At 37.8% G+C, this 16,384-nt stretch overlaps 2 protein-coding genes across 7 annotated transcripts in view; both read left to right on the top strand.

Annotated features, from left to right (window-relative positions):
* Positions 1-16,384, top strand: part of ANKRD28 (ankyrin repeat domain 28) — a 200,659-nt gene that overhangs the window by 40,410 nt on the left and 143,865 nt on the right. The gene's annotated exons all lie outside the window — the stretch shown is intronic.
* LOC103561487 (prothymosin alpha-like) lies at positions 1,602-15,044 on the top strand. Its single transcript, XM_070577525.1, has one exon. It carries the CDS (start codon positions 14,056-14,058, stop codon positions 14,590-14,592), a length of 537 nt encoding a protein of 178 aa, XP_070433626.1. The 5' UTR covers positions 1,602-14,055; the 3' UTR covers positions 14,593-15,044.

Genomic DNA, 16,384 nt, shown 5'->3' on the forward strand with positions numbered 1-16,384 from the left:
AAGTTTTAAAATAAGGATGTGTGAAACCTGTAAGTTTTTTTTTTTTTCCAAGATTGTTTTGGCTGTTCAGAGTCCCTTGAGATTCCGTATGAATTTTAGGATGGTTTCTTTTTTTTTCCTGACGAAGATTTGCCCTCACCTCACATGTGTGCCAGCCTTCCTCTATTTTGTATGTGGATCACTGCCACAGCATGACCACTGTCAAGTGGTGTAGGTCTGCGCTGGGGAACAGAAGTTGGGCTGCCAAAGCAGAGCATGCCGAACTTAACCAGTAGGCCACTGGGCCGGCCCCTAGCATGGATTTTTTAATCTGTAAAATGCATTGTTGGGATTTTGATAGGGATTATGTTGAATCTGTATATTGCTCTGTGTAGTATGGACATTTTAACAATAGTAAGTCTTCCAATCCATGAATACAGGACATGTTTTCATTTATTTGTATCTTTTTAATTTCTTTCAGCAACGTTTTATAGTTTTCAGTGTATAGTACAAGTCTTTCACCTCCTTGGTAGGTTTGTTACCAAGTGTTTCATTCTTTTTGGTGCTGTTATAAATTGAATTGTTTTCTTAATTTCCTTTTCAGATTGTTGTTGGTAGTGTGTAAAAACCCCAACTGATTTTTGTGCATTGATTTTGTATCCTGCAACTTTGCTGAATTCATTTCTTTAGTTCTACTATTTTTTTTGGTGGAATCTTTAGGGTCTTCTACATATGAGATCATGTTGTCTGTGAACAGAGATAATTTTACTTCTTCATTTTCAGTTTGGATGCCTTTTCTTGTCTATTAGTTTTAACTGATGGAGAAATTAAATAGGAAATGTTATTAGATGATTTAGAAATTTGTTTATCCAAAGATTTACTATGGAAAATATATCTTTAAAGTTTTTCATGTTATTCCATGGAAAGCTGTGGGGTTTTTATTTACAAAGTGATAAAGATAATCCATATTGAAAGGAAATTTAACTCACACTTTCTAGATTTATAAAGTTTGTGGGTTTTTTGCTATCCCAGAGAAAGCTGATCACAGGTACAGTTTTCTTCCAGCCCTTGACACCGTGTGTGTGCTTTTTGTGTTTTCTGCTTGCTTTCGAAAGTAATTGTTAGCATTTAATTACTCTTTGGGGCTTTTGTTTTTGTTGCTATTAAAGATATTTGTATAAGAGATGCCTATAACTGACATTCTAGATAAATAAAATGTGAAGTCATTAAAAATAGGTGGTATGCTGGAAATAAACCTTAATCATCTAGATCAAAGATGAGAGAACTGAGGCCTAGAGAGGATCTTTAACTTGTATAAGATTGTACAGTTATTATCAGAGCCAGACTCAATCTTTTTGGTGATTTTTCTCTCACTCTTTCTGTCTACTTGAGCCATTGATTCTGTCATATCACTTCAACTCACATTTAATTGATCAAAGCGAGTTATACGACCACACTCAACTTGGGTGTTGGGTGGGTAAGGAAGTGGCATCCTATCATAAACTTGGAAGGAAGAGACCCAGAAATATTGCTGAACATCAATATTGACTGTCTAACATAATGAAGACTTTGGATGGCAGATTAAAGAATTGAGGATTGATCTTGATAGGCTGATGTGATCAGCTGAATCAGACAAAGTGAAATTGAATAGGGAGAAATGTAAGAGCTGTCTTTCCATCCAGAAACTAATTCCAATAGCATATTGTTGATGGAAGGTGTGAGGGGCATATCTTGCTGGCTCATCACCACATGTGACAAAACGAAATGTAATAGTTGATGCAAGGGATATGGCAAGGAGGCCTCAATTCTGACTATTCCACAACTGAATTAACACATTTCTGGCTATAGGTGTGTGTTCAGAGGAGAGAGACACTTGAAATCATGTTATATGGAATAATAAAGCAAATAGGAGTGTGTAGCTGGGAAAATTAACCTGGGCAAGTGAATGGCAGGCATCATGGCTGCCTCCAATATTTGGAGGCCTGGCATGGAGAAGCAGGAATGGACCTTTATCATATGTCAGACTAAGAACTAGTGGATGAAAAGTGCTGAAAGTGATTTCAGCTCAGTGTAAGGGAGAGCTTTTCTAGTGTAGAGGTGGCATTGAATACTTATTGGAGATAATCAAGTATCAGGTTGATTTTTCTGAAATTTTGTGATTGTGAATGACAGAAGAATGCCTGTTGTATGCCAGGAAGTTTCATAAACACTTAATACAATGAATGTGTAAACATTTAAGTAATTATTTCTAACTTTACTGGTGAAAAAAGTGAGATTTAATGCATTAGTGATCTAATAAAATATTTCTATATTTATACTTATGTACTGGAACTATGCTAGGAACTTTATGAATTTTTTTTTCTAAATCTTACTTTAGTTTCATTTTATAGATGAGGAAACTAATTCAGAGATTATAACTTCCCTAGGGTTTATTGTTGGCTACCTAATCAAGTAAGAATTTTAACCAAGATCTCTTTGATTCCAAAAACTTTTTCTACTGTCGCACTATAATGATTACATTGGTTTCCTTTCCTGCCTTCTGGGAACAGTACCCCTTTACTTTTGGGTCTGTCTCTCCCTTCTCTCTGTCCTTTACCACATGGTTCTAAGGGACTTCCAAAGACCACTACATGATCAGTCCCCTACCTCCCTTCACATGGGCCAATTGGAATTCCCTGGGAGTTTTAAACTGAAACCAAGGAAGAGAATCATCTCTCTATGGTGACAGGTGTAGTAAAGTGTAGCACTTGAGAGCTGTCCCTGTTCATATTTGCCATTCTTTAAAGGAGGCTGGTCTGCATTGAGAGAGAACAATGCCCGTTGTCTGATAAGTGTCTTGGCTGTTTGAATGCCTGGTTCTAATGGTTCCTCACGCTTGTCTGCATTCCTTTTCTTGCCATAATTTAGTTATTCCACCCTTCTCCTATGTGAGACATCTCCAATAGCTTTCCAAAAATTTCCCTTTTTGCAGAAATACAAAGGATTGGGTCTTGAACGGTACTGGTTGCTTTTGACAGATGAGTTGTTGCTGTGGCGGCTGTTTGCTGGGCAGACCTCCCTCTGCCCTCTGACAGGGAAGAAATGAACTGTTGAACAAGACAGTTACCTCAGTGGCTCTTGAAGGTGCAGTTTTTGTGGATATACGTTTGTATTGAGGAAAGGTGAAATTCTTGACACTGATGATTTTTTCAGAATTCATTTTTTGAAAGCCACCGGATCCATTTTAACAGATGCATTCTGTGTTGTATACCAATATCTTATGACAAAGGCAGAGCTCTTCTGCTTGAGTAGTGTTTAGAGCCCTGGCTGCTGCTTCATACCCCTTTTCTGTCCCCTTCTTGGTTACTACCTGAGGCACCTTCGTGTGATCTAGAAAGATTTCTTTTTGTTTACTTCCTAAGTTCTACTCTTCTGAATTGGTCCTTAAAGACGAGAGACACAGCAGCTACTCTGGGGGTGGATGGAGGAAAGGAGAAAGACGGGGAAGGGATTTATGTTTATTAAGTACTTAAAGTGTACTGAGCACTTTATATGAATTTGAGGTAAATGGCATTATTCTTACTACAGTAAGGAGATTCAGGCTCAGAGAGATTAAATGACTTTACTGAGGTCACAGGGCTCATTCTAGATCTGTTCTAACTCTAAAACATGACCATTTCTTGTAACTACTAGTGTGATTACTTGTGCAGTAGTTCATATTTGTAAGTCAAAGATCATAGTTAGTTGCATCTGACTTCATCTAATAAAAGACAAAGGCAGGGCAAAGGTTAGGAGCCAGAACGAAAAGAGGAAAAATGTAGAGCAGAGGGTAAAGGTAAGTACATTACATAAGAAACTACTGTTTAGTTCTAAAAGTTATATTACGTCAATATTTAAACGAAAAAATTACACATACAAATGGCTGCCGGGGCTTACCATGTTTTTGGTAACTGTCTAAAAGCAGTACATTTCCTATGGTGTTTCTCAGGGTCCTAGGATCTTAGTGCAGTGCTTTGTTGTAGAAAGGAGAGTGGGTGACCTGGTGGGCCTCTGGACCTACATTCTCTCCTTAATCAGAGCTGGTCTCTTTGGGCTGTCATCTGTGCATTCTCATGAATGTGTGTGAATGCATATACATGTACACATATATAAGTTGGAATCATCTGAAATACTAGTTTTGATGAAAGCATACTCTCAGATTCAAATTATATTTATCGGGACATTGTTGTTCAGTATGGTTGACTCATTATCTCAGTATTCTTTTACATCCTTTTGGAATTTGTGACATTCTTGCCTGTAATTCTGTATGGGATCCAGTGTTAATGACTATTGAGGCCCATGTCTCTAGAATTATTTTCAGGTTATGATTAGAGATGATGAATTTTAGACTTTGTTTATAAGCTACCAGCTTTCATGTGATACACATAGTGAAAGTGACACGTTTTGGTGCAGGTTGACAAGGATGTGTCTTTGGTACATTTGTGTTCACAATACAGACATTATGATAATACTGTGAATCAGATTTAATAATAGTAGTGTGGAGTTTCTGGATAGAGGCTTCTGAGGGTTTGATTTTTAATAAATAATTTGGTAGAAAGGCAGCCTAAGTTCACTACCTAGAGGTGATGTAATTCAACTTGAATTTTATAAGACAACCCCAAAATCAAGCTGACGTTGGGGGACTTTTGTTTTTTTACTTTGGGTTGTTGTATATGCACAAATATTTCAACAATATAGGAGATCTTAAAGAAAAGAAAATGACTCGCAGGCATACTAGGCTTGCATAACTGTATGAAGAACTCTCCAGTCCTCATTCATATATATGTGCAATATAGATCTCTCTCCTTCCCACTTTCATGGTCTTAGTTCATGCTGTTGTCATTTCTTACTTGGATTAATGTAGTTCTCTGACCAGTCTACCCTTTTCCAGGCTTGCCCCCATTTCAGTTCATCTTCTACACTGAAACCAAGGAGAATGATCTTTCTTGAAAAATAGTTTTTAGTTAGATTGAAACTTTCAGACATGCAGGATAAAATAAAATTCAATAGAAACTTAAATACCTATCACCAGGAATAAACAGATGTTAATACTTCACCATATTTGCTTTGTGTTTCTTAGAGAATAAAATAGTTATATATACAGCTAGAGCCCCACTCCCATCCTTCCTTAGGTAACTATCTTGAAAGTTGACTTACATCATTCAGTTTTTTGCACTTATGCTGTACTTACATATCCATAAAGAATATCATAAATAATATGTACCATCATTATTCTAAACTTTTTTTTTTTTGGTGAGAAAGATTGACCCTGAGGTAACATCTTTGCCCATCTCCCTCTATTTTGTGTATGGGTCGCTGCCAGAGAATGGCTTGGTGAGTGGTGTAGGTCCACACTTGGGATCCAAACCTGGGAACCTGGGCTGCCGAAGCGGAGCACGCCAAACTTAACCACTGTGCCAATAGGCTGGCCCCATTTTCTAAACTGTTAAATAGTATACTATATGTGTCTTTTGCAGCATTGGGTTTTTTTTCTTTCTTTCTTTCTTTTTTTAAAGATTGGCACCTGAGTGAACAACTGTTGCCAATCTCCTTTTATTTTTTCTTCTTTTTCTCCCTAAATCCCCCCAGTGTGTAGTTGTGTATTTTTTTAGTTGTGGGTTCTTCTAGTTGGGGCAAATGGGACACCACCTCAACATGGCCTGATGAGTGGTGCTGTGTCTGCGCCCAGGATCCAAACCGGCGAAACCCTGGGCCAGCAAGTGGAATGCACGAACTTAACCACTCAGCCCCGGGGCTAGCCCCTGCAGCATTGTTTTTAAAATTTATCCATGTTTATACATTTGTTATAATTGCTATATATCTTATACAACTAAACCTCAGTTTATTCTCCTAGCAATGCAGTTAGATGGTTGCCAGTTCTGTGCTATTACAAACAGTGCTGCAGTAGATGTTCTGGTGTCTCCTTGTGTACATATCAAAGTTTCTCTGAGATTGATGAAGTAGACTTGCTGGATCATAGAATACATACACGTTCACCTTTACTTTGTAATTTTTATTTTCTCCAAAGTGGTTGTACCAATTATATTGCCTCTTTACTCTCAAACTTATTGATAATTGTTTTAGTTTGATTTCAGTTTTTACAGTCTGATGGGCATGAAGTACTATCTTGTTTTGTTTTTTTTGCTGAGGAAGATTAGCCCTGAGCTGACATCCCTTGCCAGTCTTCCCCTTTTTTTGGCTTAAGGAAGATTAGCACTGAGCTAACATCTGTGCCAGTCTTCCTCTATTTTGTGTGTGGGTTGCTGCCACAGCATGGCTGATGAGTGGTGTAGGTCTGTGCCCAGGATCCAAACCCGTGAACCCAGGCCACTGAAGTGGAGCGTGCTGATCTTAACCACTAGGCCAGGGGCTGCCCAGTATTATCTTGTGTTTTAATTTGTATTTCTCGGGTTCCGACTTGTATTGACTATATTTTCATATGTTTTCACAAATTGGAATTTTTTGTATGAAGTGTTTGTTTCCTTTCTTATAATGCAGTTGTAGGGGTCTGTGTGTGCGTGTGTGTACATATGTGTATGCTATGAATTTTTTGTTGGTTTTGTTATATATACATCTCAGTATGTTGCTAGTCTTTTCGCTTTGTTTATGGAGACTTGTTCAGAAATTTTAGATTGTAATGTAATCATACTTATTGATCTTTTATGTTCTTTTTTCCTTTCTTGTGTAAGAAACCCATAAAGGTCTAAAAATATTCTGTTTCTTCTAAAATTTTGCAGTTTCTCTACCCATTTACTTAGTATTTTAACCCACCTGGAATTTTATTTTTGTATATGGTGTGAAGTTCAAATTTTTTGTTTTTTTCAAAATTGGCTTTTCTTTACCCTTTGGTTTTCTGTATACGTTCTTTTTTTGTTTTTGGTGGAGAGGATTGGCCCTAAACTAACATCTGTTGCTAATCTTCCTCTTTTTGCTTGAGGAAGATTGTTGCTGAGCTAACATCTGTGCCAATCTTCCTCTATTTTGTATGTGGCATGCCACCACAGCATAGCTTGATGAGTGGTGGTGTGTAGGTCCTCACCCAGGATCTGAACCCATGAACCCCAGGCTGCTGAAGCAGACCAGGCAAACTTAACCTCTATGATGCCAGACCAGCACCTCTGTATACATTTTTTGAAATTCCAAATTGCTATGGAAACTGTTGAGCTTAACTAGTCTTCCATTGAAGTTACAGATTTAATTTGGAAAATTGACACTGTACAATATTAAGTCTAGAAAAAGCAGATGATTCTCATATAGCATCTACTTCAAACTTTATGCCTATTGTCTGCCCATGCATTTACTCACAGTTGCCATGAGAAATGATGGCTGCTGCTTCTCTTCATTAAATTTTGCATGAGTGTCCCTCATTGATGGACACTATCCTTGAATCACTTGGGAAAAGGGATTCTGGGAAATGTAGTTCCAGACTTCTGCCCTGTGATGCTGAGGAGACTAAAGAAAGGGGGTATTGGTGATGCAGGTTTTACAATAGACAAGCATATACAAATCTGTTCTTATTTTCCTCCGCCTTTTAGCACACAAGGTGGCTTACTTGGTGGTTGTGTACTTTTCCCTCCAAATTGATATATTTTGGACATCTTTTTCAGTGGGATGTACATTCATAATTTTGCTACCTGTGTCAATCCCCCTCCACAGAGGCTGTATCAATTTATATTTCCAGTTGTAGTCTGCCACTTTCCATTGTTTAGCATCCTGGCCAACTTTGCATCCTGCCGTCTTTATTACAAATGCCTTTTTACCTTTATTTGGCCGACTCCTTATTGTTTAAAGACAGTCATCCTGGCAGAAGTGATATCTGACTACACACGTGAACACACACACTCAGTTCAGCCTACTCCACTAGATTGGTTAGCTGCACTTTCTCTATGACTATATAATGTGTTTCATTAATTATTTATAAACATTTTCTTTGTGCGCCTTGTTAGGCCTGGGCTTTCTTAGTCATCATTGTATGTCTTCCTATCATAAACACTTTGTGTGTGTGCTTGTCTCCTTTACTAAACTATAACTCCTTTACAACAATGTTGTGCCATCTTTTGTTGCCAGTATCTAGCACATAGTAACAACTCAATAACTGTTGGAATGAGTAGCATATACATCTAAACAAAAGGTATATGCAGTTTTATAACCTTTTCATTTAGCAAAATACATTGTGCTAGATGCTTTACGACTCCTCATGTATTGTTATTTCATAAAAAATGTTTGTCAAGGACATGTTATTAAATATGGAGCTCCCATATTTAATGTGAGTTCAAACCCAGCTTCATCTCATTCCAGTGTCACACTTCACCTAGTTGCTACATAATCTTCTTAATTATAATTTTTAATGGTTGCATCATATTCCATCAAGTTGATGTACATTCTGCCCTTTAGATATTTAAGTAATTTGAATTATTTTTCAAAGGGGTAAATTACATTTCCAGTGTTTCAGTCAATATCTTTTTAGTTGATTGTTGTATTATTTCCAGATCCGCACTAGCAAAACACCATAATAAGTAGCTACCTACTTCATCCTTTTTTTTTTCTTCTTATTGAGGTAAAATTTACATAACATAAACTTTACTATTTTAAGTGTTATAAAATGTACAATTCACTGGCACTAAGTACATTAGTGTTGCGCAACCATCACTACTATCTCGTTCAGAGCATTTTCATCAACCCAAAAGGAAACTCCATCCCCATTAAGCAGTTACTCCCCATTTCCCCCTCTCAGCTCTTGGCAACGACTAGTCTGCTTTCTGCCTCTATGGATTTGCCTATTCTGGATATTTCATAAAACAGAATCATAGAATATGTGGCTTTTTGTGTCTGTCCTCTTTCACTTAGCATAATATTTTCAAGGTTCATCCATGTTTTAGCCTATATCAGTACTTTATTCTTTATTGCTATGTAATGTTCCATTGTATGGATATACCAAATTTTATCTGTTGATCAGTTGATAAACTTTTGGATTATTTCTTCCTTCCTTTTGACTGTTGTAAATAGTGCCACTGTGAACGTTCCTTTACCTTTTTGTTTGAACACCTGTTTTTAATTCTTTTGGGTATATATCTTGGAGTGGAATTGCTAGTTCATGTGGTAATTCTCTGTTTAACTTTTGAGGAACCACCAAACTGTTTTCCACAACAGTTAACCCTGTTTTATATAAGCAGTGCTTGAGGGTTCCCGTTTCTCCACATCCTCACCAACACTTATTTTCCTTTTTTTTTCTATTATAGCCATTTTGTAGGTATGAAATATCATCTCATTGTAGTTTTGATTTGCATTTCCCAAATGACTAATGATGTTAAGCATCTTTTCATGTGCTTGTTGGCCATATGAGTATCTTTGGAGAAATGTTCATTCAAGCCCTTTGTCCATTGTTTAGTCTTTTTGCTCTTGAGTTGTGTAGTGCTACTTTATATATTCTGGATACTAGACTCTTATTGGATGTATAATTTGCAGATATTTTCTCATTCAGTGGGTTGTCTTTTCACTTTTTTAATAGTGTCCTGTGCACAAAAGTTTTTGATTTTGATAAAGTCCAATTTATCAGTTTTTCTTATTGCTTATTATGCTTTCATTGCCATATCTAAGAAACCATTGTCAAATCCAAGGTGATGAAGATTCGCCCCTATAGTTTCTTCTAAGAGTATTACAGTTTTAGCTCTTACCCTTAGGTCTTTGATCTATTTTAAATATGTCATGAGGTAAGGCTCCAGTTTCATTCTTTTGCACGTGGATATTGAGTTGTCTCAGCAGTAGTTCTTAAAGAACCTATTCTTTCCCATTGAGTGGTCTTAGTCCCCTTGTCCAAAGTCGATTGACCATAGATGTATGGTTTCATTTTTCAACTCTCAGTTATATTCCATTGATCTATATATCTGTCCTTATGCTAGTACCACATTGTTTTGATTACTGTAGCTTTGTAATAAGGTTTGAAATCAGGAAGTATGAGTCTTCTATATTCTCGTTTTTCAAGAATGTTTAGACTATTCTGTATCCCTGCGTTTCCATTATGAATATTATGATCACCTTTTCTGTTTCTGCAAAAAAAAAAAACCATTGTGATTTTGATGGTAATTACATTGAATCTGTAGATCACGTTGGGAAGTATTTCTGTCTTAACAATATTAAGTCTTCCAATCCATGATCATATGAGGTCTTCCCTTTTATTTGAAATTTATTTAATTTCTTTCAACACTATTTTGTAGTTTTTTGTTTATAAATCTTGCATCTCCTTGGTTAAATTTATTCCAAAGTTTTTGATTCTTTTTGATGCTAATGTAAAAGGAATTGTGTTCTTAATTTCAGATTGTTCATTGCTAGTGTTTAGAAAGACAGCTGATTTTGTGAGTTGAACTTTGCTGAATTCGTTCATTAGTTTTGACAGTTTTTTTTTGAGATTCTTTACAATTTTCTGTATATAAGATCATATCATCTGCTAATAGAGATAGTTTTACTACTACTTTTCCAGTTTGGATGCCTTTTATTACTTTTTCTTGCGTAGTTAATCTGGTTAGAACTTCAGTACAGTGTTGAATAGAAGTGGACAAAGTGGGCATCTTTGTCTTTTTCCTGATCTTACAAGGAAAGCATTGAGTCTTTCACCATTACCTATGATGTTAGCTATGGGTTTTCGTAAGTGCCCTTTATCATGGCAAGGAAGCTCCCTTCTAGTTTATTGAGTACTTTTATCATGAAAGAATGTTGGATTTTATCAAATGCTTTTTCTCTGCTGCATTGAGATTATCATGGGGCTTTTTCCCTTCATTCTGTTAACTTGGCACATTATATTGTTTGTTTGTTTTTCTTTCTAATGTTTACCAGTCTTGCATTTCTGAGAAAAACCCCACTTAGTCATGGTTTATAGTCCTTTTAATATGCTGCTGGATTTGGTTTGCTAGTATTTTGTTGAGGATTTTTGCATCTATATTCATAATGAATATTGGCCTACAGTTTGTTTTTGCCCTTGTGATTTCTTTTTCTATCTTTGCTATCAAGACAGTGCTGGCCTTAAAGAATGTGGGTATCCATTGTCCCAGCACTGTGTTGAAGAGAGTATTGCATGTTCCCTCTCCTTCTATTTTGAGAAGAGTTGATGTTAATTTTTCTTTAAATGTTTGGTAAGTTTCACCAGTGAAACCTTCTAGTTCTGGGCTTTTCTTTGTTGGGAGATTTTTGACTACTGTTACAATCTCTGTTAGAGGTCTGTCCAGCTTTTCTATTTCTTTTTGAGTTTGTTTTGATAGTTTGTGTGTTTCTAGGAATTTGTCCATTTCATGGAGATTAGGCAATTTGTTGGCATGCAGTTTTTCATGATCACCTTCCCCCTGCCCCCCCAGGTTGATAGAAATGTGTCCACTTTCTTTTTTTTTTTTTTAAAGATTTTATTTTTCCTTTTTCTCCCCAAAGCCCCCCGGTACATAGTTGTGTATTTTTAGTTGTGGGTCCTTCTAGTTGTGGCATGAGGGATGCCACCTCAGCATGGCTTGATGAATGGTGCCATGTCTGTGCCCAGTATTCAAACCGGCAAAACCCTGGGCTGCCGAAGTGGAGTGTGCGAACTTAACCACTCACTCGGCCACGGGGCCAGCCCCCCACTTTCATTTTTGATCTTAGTAATTTGGATCTTCTCTTTTTTCTACATTAGTCTAGCTAACAATTTGTCTATTTTGTTGCTCTTTTCAAAGAACTAGCTCTTTTTTGTTTTGGTTATTGTATTTTTCAGCTCCAAAATTTCTGTTTGGTTCCTTTTTATAATGTCCATCTTTTTATTGATATTCTTTACTTGGTGAGGCATCATTTATGATTACTGCAGTCTTTGTCCATGGTTTCCTTTAGTTCTTTGAGCATATGTAAATTTAATTTAAAGTCTTTGTCTAGTAAGTCCAGTGTGTGGCCTTACTCAGGGACAGTTTCTGTTTCTTTTTTTTCCTATGAATAGGACATACTTTCATGTTTCTTTGCATGGCTCACATTTTCTTTTTTTTTTGAAAACTGGACATTTTGAATATTATAATGTGGTAACTGGAAATCTGATTCTTTTCCTTCACCAGAGTTTGTTGCTCTTTTTATGGGTTATTATTTGTTTCTTTAATGACTCTTCTAAACTATTTTTGTAAAATCTATATTCTTTGTGTGTATGCCCACTAAATTCTCTGTTCTGTTATCTTAGTGGTCAGCTATGATTGGCAGAGATTTCCTGGATGGAAAAAGAAACCACACAACAATTCTCCTAGTCTTTGCAAATTGCCTTTGTATTGCAAAGTACTCAAGATTCAGCCAGACTGCTTACAGCTGTGCCTTGCCCTTCACTTCCTGTATTCTCAGAGCTGAAAGGTCAACCAGAAGTGAAATCTTAGGGTCTCCCTCTGTCTTTTCTGAGCATGTATTCATCCCTAGGCATGCATGTGATCTTCTAGATTTCCCAGTAGACGTGGGAGCTTTTCAAAGCCTTTGTTCTCCTAAGTATCTTCTTCCCCAGCTGCTTCTTTCCTATGCTGTTTGGTCTGTCTCTTGCTTCCTCTGTTATCTCTTAACTGGAGGTAACTATGGCTAAACATTTGTTTTTAAATGCCTTTGACAGACACTGCCCAGTAAGCTGCTTCAGCTCTGGGAATCTCCAAGGCTGGTGGGACAAAGGCATACTCTTGAGCCAGTCTTTCCGGGAGATACCAGATAGTTTACAACACGCAACCACAATTCTTTGAGAATAAGGTCTCCCATATTGGTCCCTTTAGTACCAACACCCTGCACCATTGTGGACTGCCATCTTTGTGTCTGTGGCCGTGTCTGTGAGTTGAGGATGGTGAGCAGGTAAGTTAAAATGCAGTAGGACTTTCTTACAAAAGCTCAGCAGCTTCTTTCTTCATTAAGTATTCTCTTGGTTGTTGTAAGGTTTTGATTAGATCCCAGACTTCTGAAAGTGTTGATTCTGACAGTTTTTGCCAGATTATTCATTGCTTTTGTGAAAGAATGGAGTTTTGGAAGTTTCTACTCCACTGTATTTTGTGATGTCACTCCTATTTTTTTGAATAAGCTGAATATAAATATATATCGTGTTCATTGTCTTGAATCATCAAAAAAGCCGAATTTGGGGGCCGGCCTGATGGCACAGCGGTTAAGTGCGCACATTCTGCTTCAGCAGCCTGGGGTTTGCTGGTTTGGATCCCGGGTGCAGACATGGCACTGCTTGGCAAGCCATGCTGTGGTAGGCGTCCCACATATAAAATAGAGGAAGATGGGCATGGATGTTAGCTCAGGGCCAGTCTTCCTCAGCAAAAAGAGGAGGAATGGCAGCAGTTAGCTCAGGGCTAGTCTTCCTAAAACAAAAAGCCTACTTTGTTTAGCATGTTGTGTTTAAAAGTAAGGAAATGTACATATTTACATTTTTAAAAACATCACATTTCTATTCAGATATTTGAGTGTATTAAGATGGAGAAAATATCTTGTCTGATGCTGGCTGGTCTAATGCTGCTTTACTCAAGTTGTTTTGGCAGATTTTGAGGAATATACTACTAAGTCCCTTTTTCTTTTTATAATAAGCTCACCATTCTAAGAAATCATGAGTTTCGATCAGTGCTTAGATCAGGGGATATTTGGCAATACATGGACATGTTTCTGGTGTCATAACTTGGAGAGGGGATATGCTACAGGCATCTAGTGGGAGAGGCCAGAGATGCTGTTAAACATCCTACAGTGGACAGGACAGGACTCCACAACAAATAATTGTCTGGCTTAAAATATTGGTAGTACTGACTTTGAGAAACCTTGATTTAGATCTATCACATCTCCTAGATTCCCTAAATTGGCTGACATACATGTTGCTGTAAAGTTCAGAGACTAAATTTGGACCCAGCCACTTTAACTTTTTGTAACTTCTCTTTCTGAGATAGTGTTATGTGTGAATAGAATCATAGGGAGGTGTCAATCTAATATTGCATTATTCTCTCTTTTTGAAATATCACTATATAATTGATTTTCTTTAACTTTTAAATTTTTAATGTGATTTAGTTCTTAAATTTTGTCACACAGAGAAGACATTAATGAACCCCTATGATTGATTACCCAGCTTTGACAATTACCAACATTTTGACTGGCTGCTCTGAAAAGCCGTCTTTGCATTGTTCCCGTACCCGGCACCCGCTTGCCGCAGCCACCTCTGCCGTGCACCTCAGCTGCCGCCGACTCCGGCAGCTTTGTCGCCAGAGTCCTCTAACTCTCGCCTTTTTAATCCGCTGCATCGGATCACCGGTGTGCCCCACCGTGTCAGACGCAGCCGTGGACACCAGCTCCGAGATCACCACCAAGGACTTAAAGGAGAAGAAGGAAGTTGTGGAGGAGGCAGAGAATGGAAGAGACGCACCTGCTAATGGGAATGCTAATGAGGAAAATGGGGAGCAGGAGGCTGACAATGAGGTAGATGAAGAAGAGGAAGAAGGTGGGGAGGAAGAGGAGGAGGAAGGCGATGGTGAGGAAGAGGATGGAGATGAAGATGAGGAGGCTGAGGCAGCTACGGGCAAACGGGCAGCTGAAGATGACGAGGACGACGATGTTGACACCAAGAAGCAGAAGACCGACGAGGATGACTAGACAGCAAAAAAGGAAAAGTTAAACTTAAAAAAAAGGCCTCCGTGACCTATTCACCCTCCACTTCTGATCTCAGAATCTAAACGTGGTCACCTTCGAGTAGAGAGTCCACCCGCCTGCCCACCGCAGGCAGTGCCACCCGCAGATGACACACGCTCTTCACCACCCAACCACAACCACAACGTGAATTTGCAACAGGGGAGGAAAAAAGAACCAAAACTTCTAAGGCCCTGCTTTTTTTCTTAAAAGTACTTTAAAAAGGAAAATTTGTTTGTATTTTTTATTTACGTTTTATATTTTTGTACATATTGTTAGAGGTCAGCCATTTTTAATGATCTCGGATGACCAAACTAGCCTTCAGAGTGTCCTCTGTCCTACTTCTGACTTTACTTATGGTGTGACCATGTTCATTATAATCTCAAAGGAGAAAAAAAACCTTGTCAAAAAAGCAAAAACAATGACCAAAAAACAATCTTATTCCGAGAGCAAAGGAGATAAGTAGAAGGACAACAACAGAGAGTAGCAGCTCTCCATCAGAACAGACTAAACCATGGGACGAGAAACAAAGGAAATTGAAGAGAACCGGAAAACAAGACATATAATGGCAGCGGTAGGCCCCCACATTTCAGTAATCACTGTAAATGTAAATGGCTTGAACTCTCCAATCAAAAGCCACAGAGTGGGAGGATAGATCAAAGAACAAGACCTAACAATGAATGTTTAGCAATTGAAAGTAATGGGTTGTGAGGGATACGTTGGATAGTAACAGAATTACAGAACCGAAGGCAGTTTCAGTAGAGGAGACAAGTTGGGGGGTTTTGGTCATTAGAATATGTGGTTAGAGCCAAGTGGAGAGGATCACTGGTGTGGAGGTTGTTAAATTGTGAAGTATGATGTTCAAGATGTCATCTACAAAGAAAGGAAATCAGCTAGATAACTGAGACAACTATGATCCAGATACAGAAATCGGGAGTGAGATTTGATAGACACAGTGACAAGAAATAGAAGGGTCATCTAGCCAGATGGCATGTGCCTCGAAAGAAGGAAGGTTTTTATAGGTAGGTAAACTAGTGCCATTTTAATAGCTATAGCAGGGGCTAGAAGAATGCTGACTCTGCTCCCCTCTCTCCTCCCAAAACACACACACACACACACACACACACACACCACTCCTAAGATATACTGGCTGTGAGCAAAGGAACAGTTAACACTTGAGAAGACCTCTGGAGAAGCATGTACTTATGAAAACATTTAGTTTCATTAAGATAGGAGATAGAATGGGCTTTCTGGGAAGTATATAGCTTCAAGAGTTATATATGAGAACTTAAGGCCTAAATCAGTATTTAAATGACTGTTTCCAGACTTGGCTCTTGAGAGAAATAATTCCCTCCTTTGAAAAGCATGCAAGGAAAAAATTTTAACAAGCCAAATATATGTAAACTACTATACAAGTAGTTTTCTAGAATATACCCAATACGCCAAAACTAAGGGAGAAACGGAAAAAACTTACTCTGTTGTCAAGTACGTAGTACTGCATTTAAGCAATATTTTTAAAAGTTAGATTTTCTTCAAAATTTGATTATCTCAAGAAGTAGCTTGAAATTAAAAAATATTTATCACTCAGACTGGATTGAAAGCCAGACTGAATCAGTTTTTTTAAGCTGTGTTACTTTCAAATATCCTATTTGATCTGTCTGTTATTACTATAATTTTTGGCTGGGAATTATGTTAACTAGCAGCATCTCTGGCCTGTGACTTATGTCTTACCGGGCTCAGAATAAACACATTCTCTGAA

The sequence above is a fragment of the Equus przewalskii genome, chromosome 15, assembly GCF_037783145.1.
Source record: "Equus przewalskii isolate Varuska chromosome 15, EquPr2, whole genome shotgun sequence".
NCBI classification, from domain to species: Eukaryota; Metazoa; Chordata; class Mammalia; order Perissodactyla; family Equidae; genus Equus; species Equus przewalskii.

What these genes read in the sequence shown, in the direction of transcription:
- LOC103561487 (XM_070577525.1), top strand. Translation starts at nt 14,056, where the DNA reads ATGATTGATTACCCAGCTTTGACAATTACCAACATTTTGACTGGCTGC.